Raw genomic sequence first — 27,702 nt, forward strand, 5'->3', positions numbered from 1 at the left:
TCAATCAGTTTGCTCATTTTTTATTAGTCTAAGGATATGTTTAGATTTGTCTAGTAATATAATCTGTCTTTCTGTATTACGATCCAACCACGTAATACCGCTTAATATTAGTTCAAACATTAGACAACCAATGAGCAACATTTTCTTTTATTTTGCTTTGCGTGCAAAAAACCACATGAAGACAATCATACAAAGTGTATAAATGTACTCAATGAATTTGTTGTATATAAATGTATTCAATGAATTTGTTTTACTAACTAATCTGTTTGAAAATTTACAAGTTTAAAAACAAATATACTACGCTCAGGGTACCAAATCCAACACCATTTCATATAAGGATTTAATTTAATATCAATCATCAAGTTTATGTTTTATAATCCCTATTAACCAAACTCAAACTCAAGATGAATACAAAAACCATCCAACCAATAGACCAATCTAGCACTTTTTTGCATCATCAGAAAGTTTGAAGTAATCCACGCTTAATGCTATCAAATCATATTGGCACATGGTGCATCATAAAAAAGACAGAAGTAATCTGCACTTAGCACTATCATATCATACTGGCACATAGTGCATCACCAAAATATAACCAAAGTATAAACCCATACACAATCTAATCCTATGACATGTCAATTATATTTGACTTTGCCTGAACATTTAATAGGGTATCGATGGTCCAATTACATTTTATAAACCAATTCACATATCATGCTTTCATATCGTTTCACCATCAATTCACATCACATATCATTGATCAATTCATATCATGCTTGTTTCTAATATATATGCAATTCAATCCAATTCTCGACATTCGATATCATCATGTATAAAATGAGTTATAAAACAGTAATATGCTTACCTCAATAGGTAGACTTGAAACAATCACATATATGTATATATGCATATGTATATGTATTTATGTATTGAACTCGAATAATATATACAAACTAAATTTGTCACTCGTCTACGACTCTTGCCTTTCCTTTCTCTCACAACCGCCCGATATCATCTTTAACTACGTTTAATATTGCAATTATAAAACAATGTCAATTCACATCCTAATCACATTAAAATCATAGCAAACATATTTTACATTTTATTCATTTTAGTCATTATATCTGAAATACTCATATTTTTCCATATCCAATATCAGATCAAAATCTGATTTCACATTATTCCATTAGGGACCTTATACTTCCTTTCTATAATAAAATTTCATGATATTTTTTAATTTATTCAATTTAGTCCCTAATGTCACAAAGTCATCTAACTAGTTTAAATTAGGCTCTAATTTAGTCATTTTCACAATATAAGCTTATTAACTATTAGTTTATTCAACTTAAGCTCAAAATCATCAATTTCACTATAATTAAAACTTGCTAAATATCAACTAATTGAACAAATTAACATATGAGCTAGCTAGATCAAGCTCCTATGATTCAATTTTTATAAAAATTTCAAGAAAATAACTTAATTACTTTTGAAAATTGGTGGTCGAATGTTGCTTGTGCGTTTAAGGTTTTTCTTCTCTTTTGTTTTCTTTAATGGTGTACAATTTGGGGATGAAAATGACATGTTCATCTTTCCATCCACTAAAGTTTGCTATTTATAATTTTAACTAATTAATTTTAATTATAAACCAAGTTAAGTGCAATCATCATCATCTTCCACTATTTTATGAATAAAATTGGTTTAATAGTCATTTTTGTCATTTGGTTAATTATTATTTAGGTCCCCAAGTATTTTCTCAATTAAAATTCAATAGCGAATGGACTTCTAGAGTTTAGTTCCTACGCTTTAATTAACGATTTTCTCGATTAAGTTACTTAAGCAATCTTTAATATATTTCATATTATTTTCGTAAGTCTTCCTATTTTACATTTACGGACTCAATTTACGAAAATGGGGTTTCAAAACCGTCTTTTTTGACACAATATAAAATTGAGTCGTTACAGTAACATACTTATGACAAGGTTATTGGATGAACACTGATTGAGTAGCTTTCATAATGGTATGTAATTAGGGAGATATCAGTCATGATACTATAATGGAATGACTTCGTGACTAAATAAGTTTATAATTAATAGGCGGAAAGTTCGAACTAATTATATATCATTTGTGCCCTAATTATATATGTCCAATTGGTTTCTCAGCTAGCTCGTTAAAATTAGAAATGAACTGCATAAAGAATTAAATGAAAAAAAATGATGGAAATGATAAAGTTAGATAAATGAGTCATGTTCAGAAATGAATGCGTTTTTTCAATTAATAGAAAAATGACTTGAGGATTAATTTAAAATTTTCAAATTATTATTTAATTAAATAATTGGAGTTCAAAATGAAATTAAGTTAATTAGTCATGGTGAATCTGTTAAATATAGAAATTAAATATATTTTCTCATAGATTCTTTTACGGTAAAGTTGTTATGATTTTAACAACATTAGAGTTGGGTTGAGAAAATTATTTAATTAGAAAATTATTTTATTTTATTAAATTAATTTATAATAATATTTATTTTGAGAAATAAAAAAACATGTAATTGGCCCCTATACAGGAGAGACCCAAACTCCCCTCATATTACATATGAGATATTAGGGTTGCCTCCCCTTTCTTTTTGTTAAACTAAAAGATTAGTTTTTCTATTAAATAAATATCATATGTATTGTACTAATTCAATAATGATTCTCTTATCTCTCACTATAAGTAGTTGATATTGGTAGAATTATTTACACAACAGTTAATACAAGTTTTTAGTATTGTTATTCTACCAGAAAAATATTGAGAATTTATTTTCCGGGGTTAACAATTTTGTCGGATTTTATTGAGAGAGCATTGCTTTCCCATTGCAAGTTATAAATCGTTCTTGTTTTGTGTCTAATTCGCGAGTGTTCAAGATCACACTCGAAGCAATTTATGGTACAAGAATAGCGGAGAAGACCATTTAGTTGAAAGTCAGGAACGTCTAGGATCCGTCTCGCACAAAGCATAAGTAATTTTCGGGAAAAAAATTATTGCTATAAAATATCACAAACCGGCTTGGTTTCAAAATTTTAATTTTTCGTTGTAATAGAAAACCGTTTAACCTGAATTTTTCCAACAATATTTTCTCCAATTGTGAAGCATTCCTCTATTAGAATTTCATTAGCTTTAATGGCATAGTTGGACTTGGAACTAGTTTAGTTGGATGTAAAAATTTTTTTATATGGAGACTTGAAAGAGGAAATGTACATGACTCAGCTAGAAGGATTCAAGATTGCTGGAAAAGAAAAATTAGTGTGTAAACTTGAAAAATCGTTTGAAAGCTTAAAGTAATCTCCGAGGTAGTGGTACAAATGAGTTGACAAGTTTATGACAAAACAAAAGTACACAAGAAGAAAATATGATCATTATGTGTATCTTCGCAAGCTCCAAGATGGTTCTACCATATATCTTCTTCTTTATGTTGATGATATGTTGATAGCTTCCAAAAGTCAAATAGAAATTGAGAAGCTAAAGACACGATTGGAATATAAGTTTGAGATCAAGGATCTAGGAGAAGCAAAAAAAGATTATTGGCATGGAGATAACTCAAGATAGAAGCTTGAAGAGGCTTTGTTTGACTCAGAAACAATATCTGAAAAAATTGTTAAAGCGTTTTGGCATGAATGAAAAGTCAAAACTTATTAGCACTCCTCTTGTTGCACATTTTAAGCTTAATGTCTCTATGTCGCCAAAGAATGACGCAGGACAAGAATAAATGTCAATGATACTTTATAAAAATGTTGTCGGTAGCTTAATATATGCTATGGTATGTACAACACTTGACATTTCACTAGCAATTGGGGTCGTGAGCAGGTATATGCATGATTTAGGAAAGGAGTATTGACAAGCTATGAGACGAATTTTGCACTATATCCAAAATAGAATGGATATTGGACTAATTTTTTGAGCAGGAAGATAATTAAGGTGTGATTGGATATTCTGATTTAGATTATGTTGGTGATCTGGACATATTAAGTGTATGGTTAAACATTGACTTTTGACGATGTAGGGTGTTTATAAATTGAACAAAGTAAACGATTTTGATTAGCATGAAGGCAAGACAAAAAGAGATGTAAGGACCCCTTACAAATGCTGAATTCATACTGTAGGAGTAGATACTGTAATATTGTTGTCATTAGGGTCATCGTATTCCTGTATAGCTCAAAATCAAAGTAATATCCACCTGACTCCTCCCTTGACCGGGCAACTGATACACATGCATTACTTGCGGGAGTCAAAAGCATCAACCTCCCCTTTCTCATCGGCTGCTGATAGAGCCCATCCTCCATATTCCAGTAAGGACATCTATCCAGGCCCCTATCCTATCTATGCTATTGGGTTCATCGAGGGCCCACTCGGCTTGTCTACTTTAGATAAAACCTTATTTCTTTTCCTCTTTCGGGCTCAAAGAGGAAAAAGCCCTAATACCATCTCACGTCCAACAACAACAAAAAAAAACCCTAGAAAATGAGTATAAAATCGTCTGAATGTTTTAGCCGCTCATTGTCCTTGTGAAGGAAGAGAGAGAGAGGGAGGAAAAGATGCAGATATTCGTGAAAACGCTAACCGGCAAGACCATAACTCTCGAGGTCGAGAGCAGCGATACCATTGACAACGTCAAAGCCAAGATCCAAGACAAAGAAGGTCTGTTTTCCTTCTACAATTTTGCATTTCTCTGTATTATAACTTCTTAAATTTGATTTAAACTGATTTTCTTTTATGAACTAACAAACACAGGAATCCCACCGGACCAACAACGTCTCATCTTCGCCGGAAAACAGCTCGAAGATGGCCGTACCTTGGCTGACTACAACATCCAGAAAGGTTTCTCTATTGAGTATTAGAAGATGTTTTCTACATTTTTATTTTATTAATATACTTAAAAGACTCTGGCTCTTAAATTTTTTCGACGTAGAATCAACACTTCATCTTGTTCTGAGGTTGAGAGGTGGAATTATTGAGCCTTCTTTGATGGCTTTGGCTCGCAAATACAACCAAGACAAGATGATTTGCCGCAAGTAAGCTACTTTTCGTTGTTTTATTTTGTGGGCATCTTTTAGTATTCTGCTAAAGCCTAAGGGGGACCTGACTTAGCCTCTACTGTTGATGTGAAATGGGATAGAGGTCATACGAGGTCCCAATAGTGATTGTAACCATTTTTCTACTTTTTCATGGCAGTTGATTTTCAAGAATGGCAGAATCTTCAGAATGCGATAAATTAATCTCAATTTACTATTTTGTAGTACCATAAATGGGACTACAAGTTGAACCCTCTTTTGAGCTAAAGAATGAAAAGGAGGGCATCTTAGTTCCCAAAATTCAAATTTCCATTCTCAACTTTGTCAACTGGTCTAAACTAAACTTGGCAGTTGATTTTCTAGTGTGGTACATGATAATCAGTGCTCTGTTTCGTGCTTATGTAGCTTGAGAAATCCCAAGATCGATTTCTTCTGAGTAATGAGAATTTTTAAGATCAAAGTGAAGGAGCTAATTAGTAGTCTGCCCATTGCATGTTATCTTAAAAGACGCATGTGCATGGAAGTTATTTGATACTTGAGAATGTGCGTTTCTAGGTGTTATGCTCGTCTGCATCCAAGAGCCGTGAACTGCCGCAAGAAGAAGTGTGGTCACAGCAATCAGGTTTGTATTCTTGCAGGTTCTATTATCTTTTTGTTGCAGATTGAATTAAGTAAATAAAAATGCCTTTCCCTTGTTGCAGTTGAGGCCGAAGAAGAAGATCAAGTAGATACCGACTGGTGTTATCCTGTCTGCTTTAAAAGAAATTGAATGTCAGACTAGGAAAATATTTCCATTGAGTTCTTTTGCTATTATTCTATTTTGTTGAGATTTTGTTTGTGGGTTCTGGATTTGATGTTCCAATGTATGTTTGGACAATCTTATGTCTTTTGTCTTGGAATTTTGATAAGGAGGTGGAAATTTTAAGTAACGCTAGTTTTAAAAATGTTAGTGTGAAAACCAATTTTTTTATAGATTTAAATTCTAATTTCACACCAACAATGGTAAATTTCATTAAGATGAGAATACTGTCAGAAAATTATCTTATATTCATTTATTTTTAAATTAAATAACTCTGCAAAATTTTAGATAAAATTGTAAATTATGAACAAAAAGGTACACAACATATCAAATTAACATATTCATTAAGGCACGCCCCGCAATTAAACCAACTTCCACGTTTCAATTTTATTTCATGGCGAAAAGTTGGTAGGCTAGGTTTTGTCATCAAATAGTCTGGTTTCACGATTGCCTGCGGCGCCATGGCTGCTGCTTTCACCACCAAAATACCTTAAAGGGTTCCCTCCAAAATCACTTGCAGAAGAACTGCATTCCAGTGGTCCCAACGGGAAATGTCCCGGCCCCATATCATTGTCGAAAGGCCCAAGATTGTCGCCTTTAAGCAGATCGTCGCTAAGAGGCTGTAGATGTTATATATGCATAAAAAGAACGTTCGCTTATTGACCGTGGCATAGAATTTTATTTATGACTTAAATACCTCAACTTTTTTCACAAACAAAACTTGTGTTTTTGTTGTTTCATTAAAATTGAAGGAAATTTGGATGAAATTTTCATGCGACACATTGATATATATGATAACTTATATTTAAATTTTAGATAAAGAAATAAATTTATAAGAATTTCGAATCAAACTTTTAACAAATAGAGATACAAAGAATAAAAAATTATTTACAAGTGTGAAAATATCTTAAGTTTTAGTCAAATGTAATAACTAATACATATATGGATACAAATGTATTTATAATTTTTACATCTTAAACATATATCCAACATTATATCTAATTTAGATTTCAAAATAAGGAATTATATTTAATTTGGAAGGAAAGTTGAGTTCCCATACATAGAATTCTTATTTTTTGTCATTCCCATATATAGAATTGAGGGCTAACATAAATAAGGTGGAAGTCATGTATGCATATATGTAATTAACTTTATTATATATATATATGATGTCCATATTTTTTTAATAAAAAAATATACATAATAGGTAATAAAATCCAGTTATCAAAATTCTAAATATAAATGGTGGTTGGTAGGATAATTTAAATCTTTGTTAATTATGGCAATATAAATCACCATTTGGATTTCTCCTTAAAAAGAACTATTTATCTATGGTGGTAAGAAACGATTTTGTGTTTAAAAATCAAATTTATTTGCTTAATTCTCATAATAAGCTTAGAAAAAGGAGATTCAAAGATGTGTCGATTTTTAAATACAAAACCATATTATCATATTTTAAAAGTAAATTAACCGATCGATTAATATTTAAAAGATAAATATTATCATATTTATAAAGTAAATTGATCGGTCAGATAATCTTTAAAAGACAAAATGATATTATCATATTTGTAAAGTAAATTGGTCGGTCTTTTAAAGATAATATTATGTTACCATAAATGAAAGGGAGATTGATCGTTATTTAATTGCGATATTTTTTGTTTATTTAATTAATAACAAAAAATATCAATAGTTGAATCAAACATGTATTATGCACTATGAATATCACACCTTTTTTTTTGTACTAAACGGGTATTACTGTTTACATAATTAAGAGCTTGTTTCTAAAATAAGCTTATCTCTATTATAAATATCATTGTGTGCTTCATTTTATAATTGTGAAATTGATCGTGTACGAATAAAAAGTATAAAATTACTAATTAAATTTAGATTTATAATAATCAAAAGTATACATATTTGTGATGAAGTAAACATGGTCACGGGTCGTTCATATCTGTGACGAATGACTTCATTACTATTTTATAATAATTGACTTTCCATGAAGGAATATGTAATAATTACCATAAGATAAAATAGGATCATATTAAGAGAGCGAATTTATCCCAAAGAGATTAAGGATATCCTATTAGGGTAACACAATTATTACAAGGTCATTCGGTGAACACTGATTGAGTTGCTTTCGTAATGATATGTCATTAGGGAGAGTTTAATCACGATACTATAGTTGAATGACCTCATGACTAAATGAGTTTGTAAATATCATTGTGTGCTTCATTTTACAATTGTGAAATTTATCGTGCACGAATAAAAAATATAAAAATTACAAATTTTAACTATTTAGTTTGACTTTTTTTATCACTAGATGGATAATGGTGACAACTTTTAAAATTGACATAATAATAACTTTAACCCTCAACATTTATAAATTATGTCAATTTATTCTTGATTCTAAAAAAAAAATCTTGTGTTTGGATTTTTTGTATATTTTCAATTAAATTTAGTTGATAATTTCAAATTACACCAAAAAAAATGCACGATTAAATTGACAAAGAAAAGCAAAAATGCACCTAAAAAAAATTTCAAATTACATAATGTGTAAATGTCAAGGAGTAGATTTTTTTAGAATCACTATTAAATTGACAAAATTTATGAATGTTGAGAGTTAAAGTTACTATTATGTCGATTTAAAAAGTTGTCACTGTTAACCTACTAATAACTAAAAAAGACAAAATTAAATAATTGAATAGCCATTTTATAACTTTTCATAACTAACTAAAAAATTATTAATAATTGACTCACTACCACTAGTTTACCCTTCTTCTTAATTGCTTGTACGTAACTATCAATTTATAGTCTACGTAGGCTTTCGTTTATTGAGTCTTTTTTTTTAAATATGTAGCTATTATGTGGAATGACCAATCAATTAATCAATAAGGTGATTGATATTTTAATTTCACTTTAACCACTCTTCCTTTCCACGTTGAGAAAAACATTATATTTTATTAGATCATAATAATTTATTCGCAACAATATAACTACTTGACCATGAAATGACATAGAAAAACGAAACACTAAGAATTTAGGCCATATTCAGTGACTCAAACGTTTACCATATGACGACTTACTGTGGATAAATCAACTTGACACTAAGGAAACTTTATTTCAAGGCGCAAAGTTGGTGGGCTAGTTTTTGTCATCAAATGGTCCGGTTTCACGATTGCCTTCGACGCCATGGCTGCTGCTTTCACCACCAAAAAACCTTAAAGGGTTCCCTCCAAAATCACTTGCAGGAGAACTGCTTTCCAGTGGTCCCAACGGGAAATGTCCCGGCCCCATATCATTGTCGAAAGGCCCAAGACTGTCGCCTTTAAGCAGATCGTCGCTAAGAGGCTCAAATGGGGGTAGTTCCGGCTTAGCAGTACCAACACTTGAGGAGCTATCATAACCAAATGGAGGCCTTGGCGGCCTCGGTTCTATAGCAGCACTTGTGTTGCCGCCGTAAGAGAATCCTGTCAGCCCCGGCTCAGGTGCAATACTCGAGTTGCCACCATGTGAGGGCCTTGGCTGATGGAGACTTGAGCTACCAGCGCCGCCAAGTGATGATCCTGGCAACGTCAAGTGATCCCCGGTAACAGCAGCAAAGGGATCATGATATGTTAAGCCCATCTCCCTCCGTATGCTACTGCTAGCTTCACCTCTAATATAATTGGTGTTAGTATTGGCGTTTAACGGATCCTCCCAGGGAAAGTCCTCAAAGGTGTCTTTGTCTCCAACACCTGCATCAGCAATGCCAATATTTTGACCGACTGCAGGTGCACTGCCTTGGGGTGGTGGTGGTGGTAAAGGAACATCTCCTTGAGTGGGACCAACAGATGAAGGAGGAAATTTTTCATAAAATTCCTTAAGTTTCCCCATGTCTGTCCTCATTGTTTCCATATACCACTTCATGTCATCCAGTTCATTAACGCTAAAGTCATCTAGCTTCTTGCCTTGTTCGATTTGAAGCATGAGCTGACCCACCTCCATTTCCTTGGTTTTCCTGGTTTCCCTCCTGAGTTGGTCTTGCGACTTGGAAATCATCCCTTTGTAGTAGGTCTCCAAGTTCATCGATTTCTTCATGCGTTCTACCTCGGGAATTTCGTTGAACTTCCGTAGCAGTTGTTCCATCTCTTCACGCGACGGCCACACTATTGGCTCCTCCTCGTTTTTAGTGTATATTACAATGCCACCTTCTACACCACATAGAGTGGTCAGCTCCGTCACTTTCTTCACCAGCCCTTGCCTCCTTTTCCTCAGGCTTGCTCTTCGGGCACTGCTATTTTCTATCCAAGCAAGCTTAACTCTCTTTCCTGTCATTGCTATCGCTAGTTTTGCAAGCTTAACAGTTTCTGATTGCTTGTCAACTAGTGCTCTCTCTCTTGCTCTCAAACTGTTTCTAACAGAGGGTGAAGGAAAGAATTGGGTTGCTTGAAACGAGTGGCGAATAAGGCCTTTATATAGTGAGTGAGTACAAGGCAAAATGGGGAGTTTCAAGGCTAAATCATTTGGAGACTCGAACAACACAAAGGCATATGCATAATAGGTAACGAAATCCAATTGTCAAGATTCTAAATATAAATGGCGGTTGCTAAATCTTTGTTAATCATGGCAATATAAATCACCATCTGGATTTCCCCTCAACATTAACTTTAAAACAATTATTTATCTATGGGTAAGAAGCAATATTATGTTTAAGAATCAAATTTATTTGTTTAATTCTCATAATAAACTTTAAAAAATAAATTCATAGATATGTCGAGTTTTAAAGATAAAATTATATTATCATATTTGAAAAGTAAATTGATCGATTGGTCGATTTTTAAAAGACAAAATGATATTATCATATTTGTAATAAGTAAATTGATCGGTCGGTCTTTTAAAGATAAAACTATGTTATCATAAATGAATGGGAGATTGATCGTTATTTAATTGCGGTATTCTTTGCTTATTGAATTCATAGCAAAAAATATCAATAGTTGAATCAAACATGTATTATATTCACTATGAAAATCACACATTTATTATATCCGCTGTACCAAACGGGCATTAGTGTTTACATAATTAAGAGTTTGTTTTTAAAATAAGCTCGTATTTATTATGAATAATATTGTTGTGTGCTTCATTTTACAATTATGAAATTTATAGTGTACGAATAAAAAAATTCTAATTTGAATTTAGATTCATATTAATAAAAAGCATACGTATTTAATATATAATTTTCCATGTAACTCTTAAAATATATTCGACAAATCATAACTTACAGAAATTAATCCATGTTCTATAATTTGAGATGAATTTTAGTGTAAATATTGAAAACTTTTCATAGCATACTAATTTAAATATTCATGTAATTTAATAGTCAAATTTAGGCTGTAGATGTTATGAACGTTATCGAGTTATTGACCGTGGCATAGATTTTTATTTATAACTTAAATATCTCAACTTTTTTCACAAACAAAACTTGTGTTTTTGTTACTTCATTAAAATTGAAGGAAATTTGGATGAAATTTTCATGCGACACATTGATATATATGATAACTTATGACGAATTTTAGATGAATAAATAAATTTATAAGAAGTTGGAACCAAATTTTTAACAAATAGAGATACAAACAATAAAAATTTATTTATAAGTGTGAAAATGTCTTAAATTTTAATAAAATTTAGAGTCAAATGTAATAATTAATACATATATGAATACAAATATATCTATAATTTTTATATCTTAAACATATATCCAACATTATATCTAAGGAATTATATTTAATTTGGAAGGAAAGTTGAGTTCCCATATATAGAGTTCTTATTTTAGCCATTCCCATATATGGATTTGAGGGCTAACAGAAATAAGGTGGAAGTCATGCATGCATGTCACCAACCATTGTATGCGTTAAAATTAAATGTTACATATGCTATATTGGTCTGTCACATCCCAAAAATCAGGTTAGTAGAAATTGATTTAATGAATTGAGAATAATCACCTCATGTTTTTTAATAAAAGTTGTAGGAGTTATATTCAAGTGAATTGATTTATTTTAGTGGTTAAGCATTGAATATATTTTTTAGAGATCTTGTGTTCAAATCCCTTCTTTTAAAATTTTTGTAATTTCTGAGGTTTTATTTCTTAATAAGAATGAGCCTGTTAATTTAGTGCTAAAATTTTAGCTTACTTAAAGGTCCCGTGTTTGAATCTCATGTGTACAAAATGAAAATAATTTTGTTTTGTCTCTGTTTGCACCACCCATGTGGTAAGAATTTGAATGAAAAATTTGATAGGCTTGGATTTAGTGGGATATAGGTAGTTTTTTTGTTTAAATCTTTTTGAAATTATCCCACTCCCCACTCCTTTTCATTCCTATTTTCATTTTAGACTTTTCTTTACTTTCTTTTCAAAATTTTCTTCTCATTTCTTTATTCTCCTACCGCCAAGAAATCTTGAATGGCAATGTGGGTGGGGGTTTCCGAGGAATACAAATAACCTTTGATTTTTTTCAGATTTGGCGAGCATCTGGAATAACTAATGAATTACAACTCTATTGTACTGCAACCAATGCATTGGTCTTTGTGGCCTTAATTTTTTTGTCAGTTGGTTTTGTTTTATCTTTCTACAATCGTAGTTTTAGTGATAACGTCCCTCGGATTTTCATTTTTATTTTCACGTTAGACTTCTTCTTTATTTCTTCTCTTTTCTTTTTCTCTTACCTTTTGTTTTATCTTTCTACAATCGTTGTTTTGGTGATTACGCCGCTCGAATTTTGTATTCAGTCTTGTGCTGTTGTTAATCCACTAATTTTGGTTTGAGTCTTGGGTGTTTGGAAGTTTCTTCGTTGTAGTATCAAAATTCTTGTGTAAGTAAAATCTATTCGTGTGGTTAGGATGATTGAATGCGAATTATCGTTTAGCGGTTTGTGAATATTTTCTGTTAGGCTAATTTTTCTTGTGCTTTTGTTAGGTAAGAATCAAGAGGTGCAAATCTATTCTCCGATGATTAATGAGCCTTAGGAATGGTTGTTTCGATCGAGGTAAGTGATTGAATGCCTTGTAAGGACTGATTCTTTGTGATTAAGCCAAAATGTTTAGCGTTTGTAGCTGAATTAATTATTGGATTTCGTATATCATTGTTAATTAGTGTGTCATATCATCATATTCTAATAAGGTGTGTGACTCGAACTCGTAAAAAACGGTAAACAACGCAAAGCAAAAAAACCTATGGTTGATGTCACACGGATGTGTGTCTGACCATGTAAGCCAGACGAGCTGGGTTAATTGTGTCGTGTGGGCCACATGGGCATGTGGGGCTATTTTCTCTAAAAACTAGTTAAAGTTGTGTTTGATGTACACTTCGAGGTCAGCTGTAATAGCCCGATTTTGACCCTAATCGGAACAGTGGTTTTGGATCCACAAATTCGAGTCTAAAAAATATTTTAATATTATTTTCCGTGTTAATTATGTGTGAATTTACATATGTGAAAGTTTCGTGAATTAATTTTATTGTTTGTGTGCTTAATTTGAAAAAAAGGCTTAATCGCGTAAAATGAAAATTTGATGGTTAATTAAGAAAGTGCCTAATTGTTGTTGTCTTTATAAGTTGGAGGCCTTATGTTGTAATTTAGCCAATTATAATAGTTATGGATGGCATAATGATGATATGGGATTTATATATATAAATAAAAGTTAAAATAATAATAAAATAATAATATATGTTATAATAAAACAAAACATTAAAAGCCACCATTTTATTTTCATCTTTCTTCACCGAATGTAGAAAAGAAAAACAAGGTTTGAAAGCTTGAAACATTCGGCCATTTTGAAGCTTAATTCAAGGTTGGTTTTTGTTCGGTTTTTGATAATTTTTACGTTTTTGAGATCGTTGCTTTGAATACATCAAAACCCATATCTTAATTTTGTGAATTGTTGATGATTTTGAGAAATGCCATTGATGAATGCTTGAGCTTTGTGATAGTTGATGATGGAATATGAAAGATATGTGAAAGATTAACATGTTTTGTCTTTGAATTTTTGATGAATTTGAGTAATTAGGGTTAAATTGTAAAAATAAATTTTTGAGGGAGTGAAATGTGAAATAAATGAAATATGTGGGCTTGTATGGACACTAGGAATATTTGGCCCTTAAGGAGTGTAATCAAATTTTGTGTATTTTGTGTTTTGAGCAAAAAGAACTAAATTGTAAAAAGTGTGAAATGTTAGGGGCAAAATTGTAATTTGCCCATTTATGTTTTTTTAGGCTCAATTGAATAAAATGATGTTTAAATAAACTTAATTTGAATATGCTTAGATCAAGAATTAAAGAAATCGGATTTGGATCGGGGAAAGACAAAAGTGGTCGAATAGCTGATTTAACAGTCGACGACATCCGAGGTAAGTCTATTAGCATATAAATGTTGTTGAATTTGCAAATATATAAATGTTATTTGTTGAATTAAATTTTGTGGATATATATGTGTATTGGTCGAATTTGTGATAAGCCAGGAAGTTTTATTTCGTGTTTGATTCGATCGAGATACGTTGTCTGAAAGCCGTACGAACCTTCGGAATAGATAGGATACATATGTCATGACATAGGATTTTCGATATATGTTATCGTGTAAGACCACGTCTGGGGCGTCGGCATCGACTTGTGTTTACGTGTAAGACCATGTCTGGGATATTGGCATCGTATTTGATTCGTGTAAGACCCTGTCTGGGACAGTGGCATCGATATGTGATTACATGTAAGACCACATCTGGGACGTTGGCATTGTACGAGTCTTTCGACTATCCGAGTATCCTTTTTAATTCCGAATGGTTCAACGGGCAAAGATAAGTTGTGTACGAATGTATAAATCAGGCTAAGTGACCAGGTATGTGATAGTTGATTACCTATTTGAAAATAAGGTAAGTTGTATACTTGAATTGATGATATGAAGTTATGTGAAATATGAATTATGTGATTGCGTATTTGAATATATATGTATTCGGCCTTTGATGTATATGTGCATTGAGGAAAGTGTTGATTGATTATATGAATGTTCAATTGATTATTCGGTAAAGAGGGAAGTTATTACAAATTATATAAGTTTTGATATATAAGTTGATAAATTGAATTATATGTGAAATTATAATGATTTATTACTAATTGTCTAGCTTAATTTATGTAAATGATTAAATGTTTATTTGCTTATGCCTTACTAAGCTTTAATAACTTATTGTGTGTAATCGCTTTCAATTTTATAGATTTGAAAGTTGGTTAAGAGCACGGGAATCGTCAGAGAAGTCTATCACACTATCGACTGTTTTCGGTATTTTACTAAGTCTGAATTTAAACTTATGGCATGTATAGTCTAGTTAATATGTTTGATTTTTGGATATGTAAATATGAGCCATGCAAAAAAAAATGGCTTATTTATTTTGTTAAGCATGATTTTTATACTTTTGATCAAGTGATAGATATGTTGATTTTGGTATTTCAGCTATGGCATATTTATTTATGTGAATTATGTTTGATATGTTTTGTCAAGAAGGTGGTAAATAATTCGGCATAGGTGAGCTTAGTTAAAGCATATAAGTGAAGTGAGTTTGGTATAATATGTTAATATCTGAATTGGCCATGGTGTATATGTATATATTATGGTGTTTTAGTCATGTGCTTCGGTAATGAGGTAAATGATATTCAAGCTTAATTAATCTTGGTTATGTGTTATATATATATGATATGTGTGATATGTTTGGCTTTAGTCGTAGTGTTTCGGCTATGGTTTATTTGTAAGTAAATATATGTGAATCTTGTTTGATATGCTTTGTTAAGGTATTGTTATGTAATTTAGTAATTAAGTGAACTCGGAAATGGCATATTTTGACTTATGATTTAATGGCTAAATCTTGTACAATTTATGAGGTTATTTATGGATGTCAATTTGTTATGAAATAAATTAGAAACGTGGAGTATTTAATAAAGGTACGATTTGCTCATGCAAGTGGACTTAATATTCGATTTTATATTTGTAAAATGATATGAATTGTATGGATTTTTTTTTGATATGGCTAAAATGGTGTATTCATATGCGCAAACTTGTAATAGATAAATATGCATGTTTTTGGTCTTTTAAATGATATATATAAATGATTTTAAGGTAGGTTTAAAATTTATGAATAAGACATTCAAATTCGGGTAATGATAGTTAAGTGAGTAATACAAGTTTGAATTTAGCTTTTATAAATTTATTGGATTAGTCGATTAAAGGATAAGTTGATTTGTATTGAGTGTATATAGTTTATGATTGAATGATTTCATTGAAATGGTCATATGTGTATAATATAATGACATGAAAGGTATGTACGGCCATAATATAATGTTACTAATGTTGTAAATGTGATTGGATATTAAGTTGTATACATATTGGTTTCATTATGTACATATACAGAAGTTATGAAATGCAATGTTTGATATTTAGATAGTGAAATTATGTACGAACATATTTTATATATATGAAAAGTGAAGATATATGCTTGAATATGATTTAATTATGAAAATGTCATTAATATGATGGATTTAGGGAAATCGAATATTGAAAGTATTATATAATTTAACATGACTCTGATGTATACAAGTTTGGTTCGAATTTGTTAATTATAGAATATGTTCGATTGAGCTTGGATGTTTGTTTAAATTGAATTAGTTTGAATTTTGTAATGTGTTTATTTGTGATACATGCTTAGTAAGGTATGATTGATTTGAATTGTAATTATCATTTTATATATTTGAATTTAAAATAAGTAAATTGAGGATATTCAAGTTTGATAATGTTATAAATGTATCGTTATTCTTTGGTGTATGAAAGGAGATAAATGATTGTGCTGAACTGTGTCTTGCTCGATAATGCCTCGTAACCCTAATCTGGTGATAGATAAGGGTTAGGGTGTTACATCAGCGGCCCGACGGCCCGCCCAAAAAATGAGAGGGTTTGGGTAAAAATATAGGCCCAAATATGGGCTTGGGCAAAAATTGAGGCCCATTTAAAAAACGGGCCGGGCCTCGGGCAAAATTTTTTTAGCCCGGGCCCGGCCCGGCCCGGTTTCATTTTTATAAATATATTAATATACTACATTTAGTTTTTAATTTTTAATTTTAAGTTTTAAGTTTTGTTTTACTTTTACTGCCCTATTCCCTAACCCTATCGTCCCCTGACTCCCCTCCCCTCCCGTTTTTTCCCAATTCCAAAATCAAGACATCAAGCTACCTCCGTCCTCCACCGATCCACTTCCATCGGTCCACCTCCGGTCCTCCACCCAGTTCCAGAATCAAGCATTTAAGGGTTTGTTTATTCCTGAATCGCCAACAAATTCGTATTTAAGGTAAACCGTTTGTTTACTCGTTGATGTTCATAATATTTTTTGCGTTGTATTTTGATTTTTTGGGTAATAATGTTGCTAATTTTAAATTTTGCTTTACTGCCCGACAGTCTTCCAAATCCCTAACCCTATCGTACCCTCCTCCTTTTTTTCCCAATTCCAAAATCAAGGCATCAAGCTACCTCCACCTCCACCGATCCACCTCCACCGGTCCACCTCCGGTCCTGCACCTAATTCCAGAATCAGGCATTTAAGGGTAAAAAGACTTTTTATGTTAATTATTTTGATTTTTTGGGTAATAATGTTAATATGATTTTTTGATTCGTTGATGTTCATATGATTTTTATGTTAATTATTTTGATTCTGATTCGTTAATGTTGCTAATGTTTTGAAAGCCTACAACTTAGTCAATAGCAAATCTCAAGCTCCTGATGTTATACTTTTATGAATTTCTTATGTTCTGTTCTAGAGGATTTGATGGTTATTTGTTGCTGTTGCTCTTATTTCATGTTTTATCTACTACTGTTGTTATTAGGAAGTTATGTTCTTTCATGAGATTCTTGTCCAGATTACATTTAATATCTCAAGTGTGTTTGTGGCTTGGTGATAGGGAGAGTTGGGGAGTATTTAGTTGATTGTAGAAATCATGAGATCGACGTGTGATATCCATCAAGACGTATATTCTTTTAAGCCTGGTAGTTTGGATTGCACTGATACATTTACTTAGATAATAAGATGGATAATAAGACTTTATTTTGGGATAAATGCTGGATAATCAGGCAACAATTTTAGATACAATTACCTGGATAAATGCTGGAGGCTTTGGTCTTGGATCATTTTGCATGTATTTATCTTCTCAAAAACTGGTCTGCAAAGTTGTTTTATTTATCTTCTCAGGATGCAATTTTAGTTTCTTCATTTAAACTCATCTTTTTTGTTTTTGCTTTGTTTTTTTGCAGAAACAAGCAACAATGAAATCTATTTGGCTTACCTTAGCTTCCAATCCTTTCTCGTAAGCTTTCATTTACATTTTCTTTTTAGATTTTAATTTAATTTGATTTTCTTTTATTTCACTTTGTACAACATTTTGCAATTAAATGCAGGATTAGCAGATTTTCTAGATGATAATTTCTGTCCTTATTTCAAAACATTGTTATGGTTACAGATTCCTCTGAAAAAGAAGTGAACTTCCAAAATATTAGTGGGAAAGAAAAACTTAAATTTTGATTAAATTATGGTAATGTTTATCTACTAGTAGGAGGAAAATAATGGGATTGAGAAATGGAGATGCTTCTATTTATGAATTTGGATTGGATTTATGCAGTTTGAATTTCATTAATTTCTTTTTTGGTACATGTGTATTATGTAATTTAGCTTATAGAATAAGTATTTCATTAATTTCTTTTTCTTCATGTTTACATCCGAACTATGGAATATGGATCAAAGATCAATGAGAGTATGGATCAATTTCGATATTGTTATCCTTTAAAAGCATAAAAATGTAATGATATGATAAACTTTAAAATATTTAAGTTAAAAAGTTAAAAAGTTAAGAGTAATTAAATTTTGAGTTAATTGTTTGTAATTACTTGTATAATCATTTTTTATTTTTATACTCTTTTTTTAAGAATTGATTGTTTGTAATTAAATTCAAATTAATTGTTTGTAATTAAATTCAAATAAGTAATCTTATTTTATTTTTTTGTTCATTATATACAAAAAAATTACAATTTGATATTTGATATAAATTTAATAACAATTAGTTTTAAATTTTAAGTAAAAAAATAAAAATAAATAAAAAACGGGTCGGGCCGAGCCGAGCCGGGCCCGGGCTTCATTTTTTTTCCACGGACCGCGCCTGGGAAAAATCTCAGGCCCATATTTCGGGTCGGGCCGGCCTGGGCCTAGTAAACGGGCTGAAATTTTTTTATGGGCGGCCCATGAGCACCTCTATCAGCTACTTCATAAGGTCTTTAATGTGTTTTGTATGACTTCTGTATGTGAAATATGTGATATTTATATTGACTGTGTAATATCTATAGAATGTTAGAAGTATTAATTTCACATCTGGAATGTGAATACTAAGAAACCTGTTTAAGGATGATACATTTGCGTGCATCTGGAGACATAACATATTTCCTTGGTCTGGAAGTTTTTTAGTTAGAACAAGGAATCTTCATAAGCCAAAAGATTTTTGCTTTGAAGATCTTAAACAAGTTTTGCATGAAAAACTGCAAGCTAGAGGCAACTATTGAAGCCTTATATGATGTTTGTTTTATTTGAAAACATCAAGGCCTGACATCATATTTGTTATTAGCCTGCTATCAAGATACATGTATTTTTGCAATCTGGTTCATTTTAAAGCAATTTAGAGAGTTATGAGGAATGTCAAGGGAACCTTAAGCTATGGAGTCATGTTTATGAAGGTAAATGAGTTGAAGTTAATTGGTTACACCGACAATGATTAGGCTGGTTCTGTTGAAGATATGAAGAGCACTTTAGTTGGAGTACCAAGAAACAAGAGACTGTTGCACAACCAACTGCTAAAGCTGAGTATATTGCAGCTACCACAACTGTAAGTTAAGCACTTTGGATAAGAAAATTGATGTCTGATTTGAATCTAATGCAAGGGGAAGCAACAGAGATATATTGTGGCAACCGATTTGTTGTTGCAATTGTAAACAATCTTGTCTTTCATGGCAAGACAAAGCACTTCACGACAAAATATCACTTTGTAAGAAAAGTCGAACAATCAAATGAAGTGAAATTGGTTCAATGCAGTTCAAAAGACCAACTTGCTGATATTCTGACAAAACCTCTCGAAAAGATGAAGTTTGTGTTAAGCAATGGACTGCAATGCAACAAGTGACCAACAGCAATAGCAGCAGCAGATCAACTAGCATGCCAGCATCGAGACAGAACCAGAAGCAACTTAGCATTTTGTTTCTTTAGTTTTTTTTTTGTAATTCAATCAAGTTAACTTGTAACTTGATATCTAAAGTTAGTAAACTTTTGATTTGAATTTGATGGATGTAATAGCTGACATTATCAGATTTTCTTTTGTGTATCACTCAAGTTAGAAAATTAGTCAAATTAGTGGGAGCAGTTATATGTTTAGGTAACTGTCAAGTTAATTTTGTAACTTCAATATATTTCAATTTTTGAATGAAAAAAAGTGTTCCTTCAGTTACATTTTCTTTGGCCTTCATTTTTGTTTTAGTTTTGATTGCTGTTTGTGTTGCTCTTGCTGCAATTATTTCAACAAATAGTAATCAGAGCCTCTTGTCTTTGAGGACCTCTGTTGTTGTTTGAGTTTTTTCTTTCTGTTTGAAACAAACTTAAAAATCGAGTTTGTCAAATTTGTTTCAGCAGCATGAGTTTCACACCTCCTCTACCAGCTGTGTTCACTGGAGAGAACTACCACATTTGGGTAGTTAAGATGAAAACTTACCTCCAAGCACATGATTTTTGGAGTGTAGTTGAGAATGATGCTGAACCACCTCCATTGAGAGCAAATCCCACTATTGCACAAATTAGACAACATAGTGAAGAGCGAGCCAAGAAGCATAAAGCCATGGCCTGCCTGCAAAATGAAGTGTCTGATGTGATCTTCACTCGGATTATGGCTTGTGATTCACCTAAGCAAGCATGGGAAAGGTTGAAGGAGGATTTTATGGGATCAGATAAAACAAGGCAGCAACAAGTAATTAATCTTAGAAGAGAATTTGAAAATGAAAGAATCGGAGACTATCAAGCAATACTCTGATAGGATAATGGCTACTGTCAACAATATTAGGCTCTTAGGAGAAGACTTCAGTGACAACAGGGTTGTTGAGAAGGTTATCACCACACTCCTTGAAAGGTTTGAGTCAAAGATCTCCTCATTGGAGGACTCAAGGGATCTCACAACCATTTCTTTGTTTGAGTTAGTGAACTCCATTTATGCACTTGAGAAAAGAAGGGCCAATAGACAAGAAGAACACCCTGAGGGAGCATTCCAAGCAAAAGCCAGAGAATGCTCAAGCTTAAGTCAGAAAGCAAAGAAGCATTGGTTTGATAGAAAAGAAAAATCAAGAAAAGATTTAGGGAGAAGAAGGTTTCCACCATGCATTCACTGCAAGAAGACAAATCATCTGGAGAAGTTTTGCTGGAACAGACCAGATATTCAATGCAAAAGCTGTAAGCAGTATAGCCATCATGAGAAGATTTGCAAAAATCAGGAGAAGGCACAAGCTCAGCAAATACAAGCTAAGACTGCTGAGGATCTATAGGTTCAGAATGAGCATGTTTTTACTGCCTCATGTCTTGCAACCACAAGCAAGGTCAAATGCAGTTGGCTTGTGGATAGTGGCTGCTCACATCACATGGCAGCTGATGAAAACTTGTTCAAAAACCTTGACAGGAGCTTCATCTCGAAGGTAAGGATTGGCAATGGGAACCAGATTGAAGCCAAAGGCAGAGATGATGTGGTGATCAACACTAGTTCAGGTAACAAAGTTATTTCAGATGTGCTTTATGTGCTTGATATAGATCAGAACCTACTTAGTGTAGGTCAGTTGGTTGAAAAAGGCTATTCACTAGTTTTCAAGAATGGTTCTTGTGTTATTAAATATTTTCATGGTGTAGAAATTGTTTCAACACCTATGGCAGACAAGTGTTTTATGCTTGATGTAAGCCAGCTTGAGAGAAAAGCTTATACAAGCTTAACTGATAATACTGGTCTATGGCATAGAAGATTAGGCCATGTCAATTTCAGGTCACTCGATTTGTTGCACAAGTTGAATTTGGCTTAGGACATGACCAAGGTTGAGGCAAGTGAAGCTGTTTGTGAAGTATGCTAACTTGGCAAGCAGGCTAGGCTACCTTTTCCAGTTAACCAGGCATGGAGGGCTCGAGAAAAGCTTGAATTGGTATACTCTGATGTTTGTGGACCAATGAAGACACCTTTATTGAATGGCAGTAAGTACTTTGTGTTTATAGATGATCTGACCAGATTTTGCTGGGTTTTTTTTATGAAACAGAAGTCTGAAGTGTTTGGAGCCTTTGGAAAATTCAAAGCTTTAGCAGAAAATCAATCTGGCTACGGAATTAAAGCCTTAATAACTGATAATGGTTCAAAATATTTATCTGAGAGATTTTAGAAGCTATGTGAGCAGGCTGGAATCCATCATCAGTTAACCACTGTGTACACTCTTCAGCAAAATAGAATGTGTGAGAGGAAAAATAGAACACTGATGAACATGGCTAGATGTTTTCTATTTCAAAGCAATCTTTCAAGCACATTTTGGGCTGAAGGTGTCAATTCCTCTATATACCTGCTCAATAGGCTTTCAACACATGCTGTGAAGGCTAAAACTCCTTTTGAAGCATAGCATGGACTCAAGCTAACTGTTTCTCATTTGAAAGTATTTGGATGTGTGTGTTATGTTCTTATACCAGCTGAAAGAAGAACTAAGCTTGAGAAAAGGTCAGTTCTAGGCATATTTGTTGGCTACAGCAGCACCAAGAAGGGCTATAGGGTATTTGATCCCTCAACCAAGAAGATTTTGGTAAGTAGGGATGTCAAATTTGATGAAGGAAGGTTTTGGAGCGTGAATGGCCAGACACAAGTCAGTTTGAAGAAGACCAGATAACAGCAGTTTAAAATTAACAAAAAACGAGCTCAGTAATGGAAATATGAATGATCCTCCTGTGAGAGGGACCAGGTCCATTGCTGACATCTATCAAAAATGCAATGTGGCTATAGTTGAGCCTTCGAGCTTTAAAGAAGCCATGAGAAATGAGCATTGGAAGAAGGCCATGGAGGCTGAGATTGATATGATTCATAAAAATGACACTTAGGATCTAGTGGTTAGACCTGATCAAAAGAAGGTCATAGGTGTCAAGTGGGTTTTTAGAGCCAAGTTTAATTCTGATGGCTCATTGAACAAACACAAGGCAAGGCTTGTGGTGAAAGGTTATAGCCAGCAGTTTGGCATTGATTTTATGGAGACATTTGCTCCAGTAGCAAGGCTAATCAAGCTTCTGTTTGCCTTGGCTGCACAAAAGTAATGGAGAATTCATCAACTTGATGTCAAGTCAGCCTTCTTGAATGGACTTCTTAAAGAAGAGATATATGTTGAACAACCTAATGGTTTCAAAGTCCAAGGAGAAGAGGACAAAGTCTATAGGCTGAAGAAAGCTCTCTATGGCCTAAAGCAGGCACCTCGAGCTTGGTATGATAGGATTGATGCTTACCTGTCTAAGCTTGGTTTTGAGAAAAGTTTGAGTGAGCCAACACTCTATGTAAAGAAATGTAAAGATAAAACCTTGCTGATTGTTTCAATTTATGTAGATGATTTGTTAGTGACTGGAAGCAAGGCTGATTTGATCCTTGAGTTCAAACTAAAAATGCAATAAGTATTTGACATGACTGACTTGGGAATCATGACATACTTCCTTGGTATAGAAGTAAATCAGTCAGATCTAGGCATTTTTATCAGTCAGCATGCATTTGCTTTGAAAATTCTCAACAAGTTTCAGATGACAAATTGTAAATCAGTGAGCACACCATTGGCTCAAGGGGGAAAACTGACTAGCTTTGGAAGTCAATAGAGAGTTGATGAAAAGGAGTACAGAAGCTTAGTTGGTTACTTGCTTTACTTGACAGCAACTAGACCTAACCTCATGCACACTGTTAGTTTGTTGTCGAGATTCATGCATTGTTGCAATACAACTCATTCCAAGGCAGCTAAGAGGATACTCAGGTATGTCAGAGGAACCTTAAAGTGTGGGGTCATGTTCAAGAAAGAAAGTGTGCTTAAGCTGATTGGTTACTTAGATAGTGACTGGACTGGATCTGTTGATGACATGAGAAGTACCTCGGGATATTTCTTTACACTTGGCTCGGGAGTTTTTTGCTGGAGCTCAAAGAACCAGTAAACAGTTGCTCAGTCAACAGCTGAAGCTGAATACTTAGCAGCAGTCAATCAAGTCATTGGGCTTAGGAAGTTGCTATGTGATTTAAATGAAGAACAACATGAACCTACTGAAATAATGGTAGACAACCAATCAGCAGTTGCCATAGCCAAAAATCCAGTTTTTCATGGCAAAACTAAACATTTTAAAGTCAAGTTCCATTTTGTTCGAGAGGTTGCGTAGTCCAAAGAAGTAAGTCTCGTTCATTGCAGCTCACAAGATCAATTGGCTGGCATTTTGACAAAGCCTCTTGTACAACAAGGTTTGAAGTCTTGAGAGATTCTATTGGTGTTTGTTGCCTACAGTCCAAGGAGAAGTGTTAAGCAATGGACTGCAATGCAACAAGTGTAACACCCCAAACCCGGTGTAAACGTTATGACCGAATCTGACGATGTCACATTGTAACACCCCTTACCCGTATTCGACACCGGAATAGGGTACGAGGCATTACTAGAAGACATACATTTGCATACGTATTAAACCGAGTTACAAAATTTCATCCGAATTAAAAATTTTAAATTATTAACTTTCTTTTATAATTCTTTACAACATATCCTTGAAATATTATATTCATAACAAATAGGGCCTACGAGACCCGATATTTACACATGTAATTCAAAGCTTCATTTCCATTTCATTCAATTCACAATTTCTCATGTTCACAATTCAAATCAATTTCTCAATCCAATATATATATTTCAATCATCTAAGAATATAATTCAAGTTACACAAACTTACCAGGCTAAATTGCAGAAATACCAAAATTCACAGACATTTTGGTAATTTTCTATTTTCCTTGAATTTCCACTCAATCTTGATATAAATTAATATTTCATTCAATTTATTAATTTAAATAATAAAATAATTCATTTCATGCAATTTGGTCACTTTTTGTGATTTTTACAAATTTACCCTTAAAATATTACTTTTATTCAATTTAGTCCCTGAGCCTAAAACATCCAAATTAGCCATTTTTAATGAAAACACATGCTAGTTGAATAATCATATATTTTCCTCCTCCTCCTCTCCATTCCACATCCTTAATGTATATAACATGCTTATATGTAACATTATATATAATTTCACTATTTATTTATTTGTTCATTCAAAGCTGTCCAATTGAGTCATTGTCACAAAATTATTTACATCTTGAGCTACAGAACTCAAAATTAAGATCCGTAAATTTTATATGAAATTAGACTGACATATATTCTTACCATAAAATTTTAAGAATTTTTGGTTTAGCCAATAAGTACAGTTTATTCTTTAAATTCATCCCTATTCTGCTGTCTAACAGTTTTGACCCTTCTTCACTAAAAACTAATTATCTCCTCATACAAGATTCGGATAATGTTCCCGTCTACTTATATTGAAAATAGACTCATTCAATATTTTAAAAATATAATTTTAATCCCCTAATAATTTTTCTCCAATTTTTTATGAATTTTCAAAGTCAGAACAGGGGAACCCGAAATCATTCTGACCTTATCTCACAAAATCTATTATAACTCATGATTTAGAATTCCATGCTTACACCGTTTCTTCTATGAGAAACTATACTTAATAAGATTTAATTCCATATTTTTTTCATTCTCTAATTCAATTTTCACGATTTATGGTGATTTTTCAAAGTTAGACTACTGTTGCTGTCCAAAACTGTTTTAGTGCAAAATGTTGATTACTAGGTGTATAACTCCATTATTCCCTTTCTCTATAATATTTCTCATCACTTTCACTTATTTTTCTTCACTAATATATCAAGAACATAACACCTTATATAAGAAAACTCTACTATAACATTATTTCCATGCTTTTTCAATAATATCAAACTTAAAAATATATTGAAATCTTGATGTTCTTACATTGTGTTATTGATTTCAATCTTTAACTTGATTTTCTCTCTCCTCCAGCTTCTATTTCTTGAATCTAACTTGATATTCTAGCTCCCCATTGTCTCCTTGTTATTTTTCTCTCTTGGAAGCTATGAAAATTCTTTTGATTTCTAAGTGAAAATGGTAAATTTTTGGTGGAAGGACCAAATTGTAAAGAAAGCAAAACTTTCTTACTTTTCCTCTCTTCTCACGTTGGTTGCATGGAAGAAGATGAAGATTCTTCATCTTTCCTTCCATATATATACTAAATAGAATAATAATAAAATAATAAAATATCATTTAAAAATCAAATTAAAATATTAATAAACTAATATTTAATTAATTAATTAATCTAAAATATCACCAACACATTATTGCCTTCTAGATTTCTCTCTCTTCTAATTGGCCATTTTGCCCTTCATAATTTTTAAAAATTCCATCCTTAAGTCATCACTTAATTTGGTAAAATTTTGATTTAGTCCCTCAAAATTCTTCACCTTTTCAATTTGGTCTTAATTCATCCATTTTCCTTAGTTTCTAGATTATTCCACCCTTAAAATATTTGCACTATGGCTCCTTCAAATATTTTGTATTTACACTTTAACCCCTCAAATTTTGAGTATTTACTTTTAGGCAACAAAACTTTTCTCACTTTTGCGATTTAATCCTTTCTTGAATTAATATGTCATAATATAATTCTCAATGTTGCCATAACTCAAAATCTCCCTTTTTGTCACTTTATTTCCTTATTTTACTATCAAAGATACCTACTTTCTTACTGTAGTAATTTTCAGGTATTACAGTAGTAATTTTCGAGATATTACAACAAGTGACCAGCAGCAGTAGCAGCAGCAGATCAACTTGCATGTCAGCATCGAGACAGAACCAGAAGCAACTTAGCATTTTGTTTCTTTAGTTTTTTTTTGTAATTCAATCAAGTTAACTTGTAACTTGATATCTAAAGTTAGTAAACTTTTGATTTGAATTTGATGGATGTAATAGCTGACATTATCAGATTTGCTTTTGTGTATCACTCAAGTTAGCAAATTAGTCAAATTAGTGGGAGCAGTTATATGTTTAGGTAACTGTCAAGTTAATTTTGTAACTTCAATATATTTCAATTTTTGAATGAAAAAAAGTGTTCCTTCAGTTACATTTTCTTTGGCCTTCATTTTCGTTTTAGTTTTGATTGTTGTTTGTGTTGCTCTTGCTGCAATTGTTTCAACAGTTTGAGAGGTTAAGACATGATATTGGAGTTCACAGCATTATGGCCAAGGAGGAGTGTTGCGAAGTGGCCATCCATGCAATGGCAAACACAAATCACACAGTTGCGAGCTCATCCAAAGTTACGAACTCATCCAAATCCGCGAACTCATCCAAATTTGCGAGCTTAGCAAAGATGCAAGCTTAACCAAGTTGTGATTGATGTGCGAACTACCTCGCGAACTGTCTAGTGCAAGCTATTAAGGGTTTTGGCGAGCTGCAGAATGAAGTGTGAGCTGGGTTCAAAAATGCAAAAATTGATGTTTTTTGTTTAATCTATTTGTTAAGTTATCTTGTTGAAAACAAACAGAGTTAGTAATGACTTGACGATTTAGGTATTGATTTCTCCTAATCAATTTGTGTACAAGTTTTGTTTTACTTTTCCAAGATATTAGTTGGATTAGTTGATTACTTGTTGAACAT

At 32.4% G+C, this 27,702-nt stretch overlaps 2 protein-coding genes and 1 long non-coding RNA gene across 4 annotated transcripts; 2 read left to right on the plus strand and 1 right to left on the minus strand.

The window, feature by feature from the left end:
* Positions 1-4,288: 4,288 nt before the first annotated feature.
* Positions 4,289-5,987, plus strand: LOC107908685 (ubiquitin-60S ribosomal protein L40). Its single transcript, XM_016835921.2, has 5 exons — positions 4,289-4,669; positions 4,763-4,849; positions 4,941-5,043; positions 5,599-5,665; positions 5,745-5,987. The coding sequence occupies exons 1-5, from the start codon at positions 4,567-4,569 to the stop codon at positions 5,769-5,771; spliced, it is 387 nt and encodes a 128-aa protein (XP_016691410.1). The 5' UTR covers positions 4,289-4,566; the 3' UTR covers positions 5,772-5,987.
* A 2,996-nt stretch (positions 5,988-8,983) lies between these two features.
* On the minus strand, positions 8,984-10,156 carry LOC107907681 (agamous-like MADS-box protein AGL90). Its single transcript, XM_016835013.2, has one exon. The coding sequence runs from the start codon at positions 10,154-10,156 to the stop codon at positions 8,984-8,986; it is 1,173 nt and encodes a 390-aa protein (XP_016690502.2).
* Positions 10,157-14,135: 3,979 nt separating this feature from the next.
* Positions 14,136-18,662, plus strand: LOC107929721 (uncharacterized). 2 transcript variants are annotated; one of them, XR_001692888.2, is made up of 6 exons: positions 14,136-14,218; positions 15,074-15,138; positions 17,065-17,191; positions 17,299-17,444; positions 18,148-18,200; positions 18,292-18,661. It is a non-coding gene; the product is annotated as an uncharacterized lncRNA (long non-coding RNA). The 2 variants fall into 2 exon arrangements; XR_001692887.2 differs by having other exon boundaries at positions 18,148-18,662.
* The last annotated feature ends 9,040 nt before the right edge of the window (positions 18,663-27,702 follow it).

This window comes from Gossypium hirsutum, chromosome D09 (assembly GCF_007990345.1).
Source record: "Gossypium hirsutum isolate 1008001.06 chromosome D09, Gossypium_hirsutum_v2.1, whole genome shotgun sequence".
Lineage (NCBI taxonomy): Eukaryota > Viridiplantae > Streptophyta > Magnoliopsida > Malvales > Malvaceae > Gossypium > Gossypium hirsutum.

Coding starts and splice junctions, on each gene's coding strand:
- LOC107908685 (XM_016835921.2), top strand. CDS start 4,567: ATGCAGATATTCGTGAAAACGCTAACCGGCAAGACCATAACTCTCGAG. Junction 5,044..5,598: donor GACAAGATGATTTGCCGCAA/GTAAGCTACTTT, acceptor GTGCGTTTCTAG/GTGTTATGCTCGTCTGCATC. Junction 5,666..5,744: donor AGTGTGGTCACAGCAATCAG/GTTTGTATTCTT, acceptor CCCTTGTTGCAG/TTGAGGCCGAAGAAGAAGAT.
- LOC107907681 (XM_016835013.2), bottom strand. CDS start 10,156: ATGACAGGAAAGAGAGTTAAGCTTGCTTGGATAGAAAATAGCAGTGCC.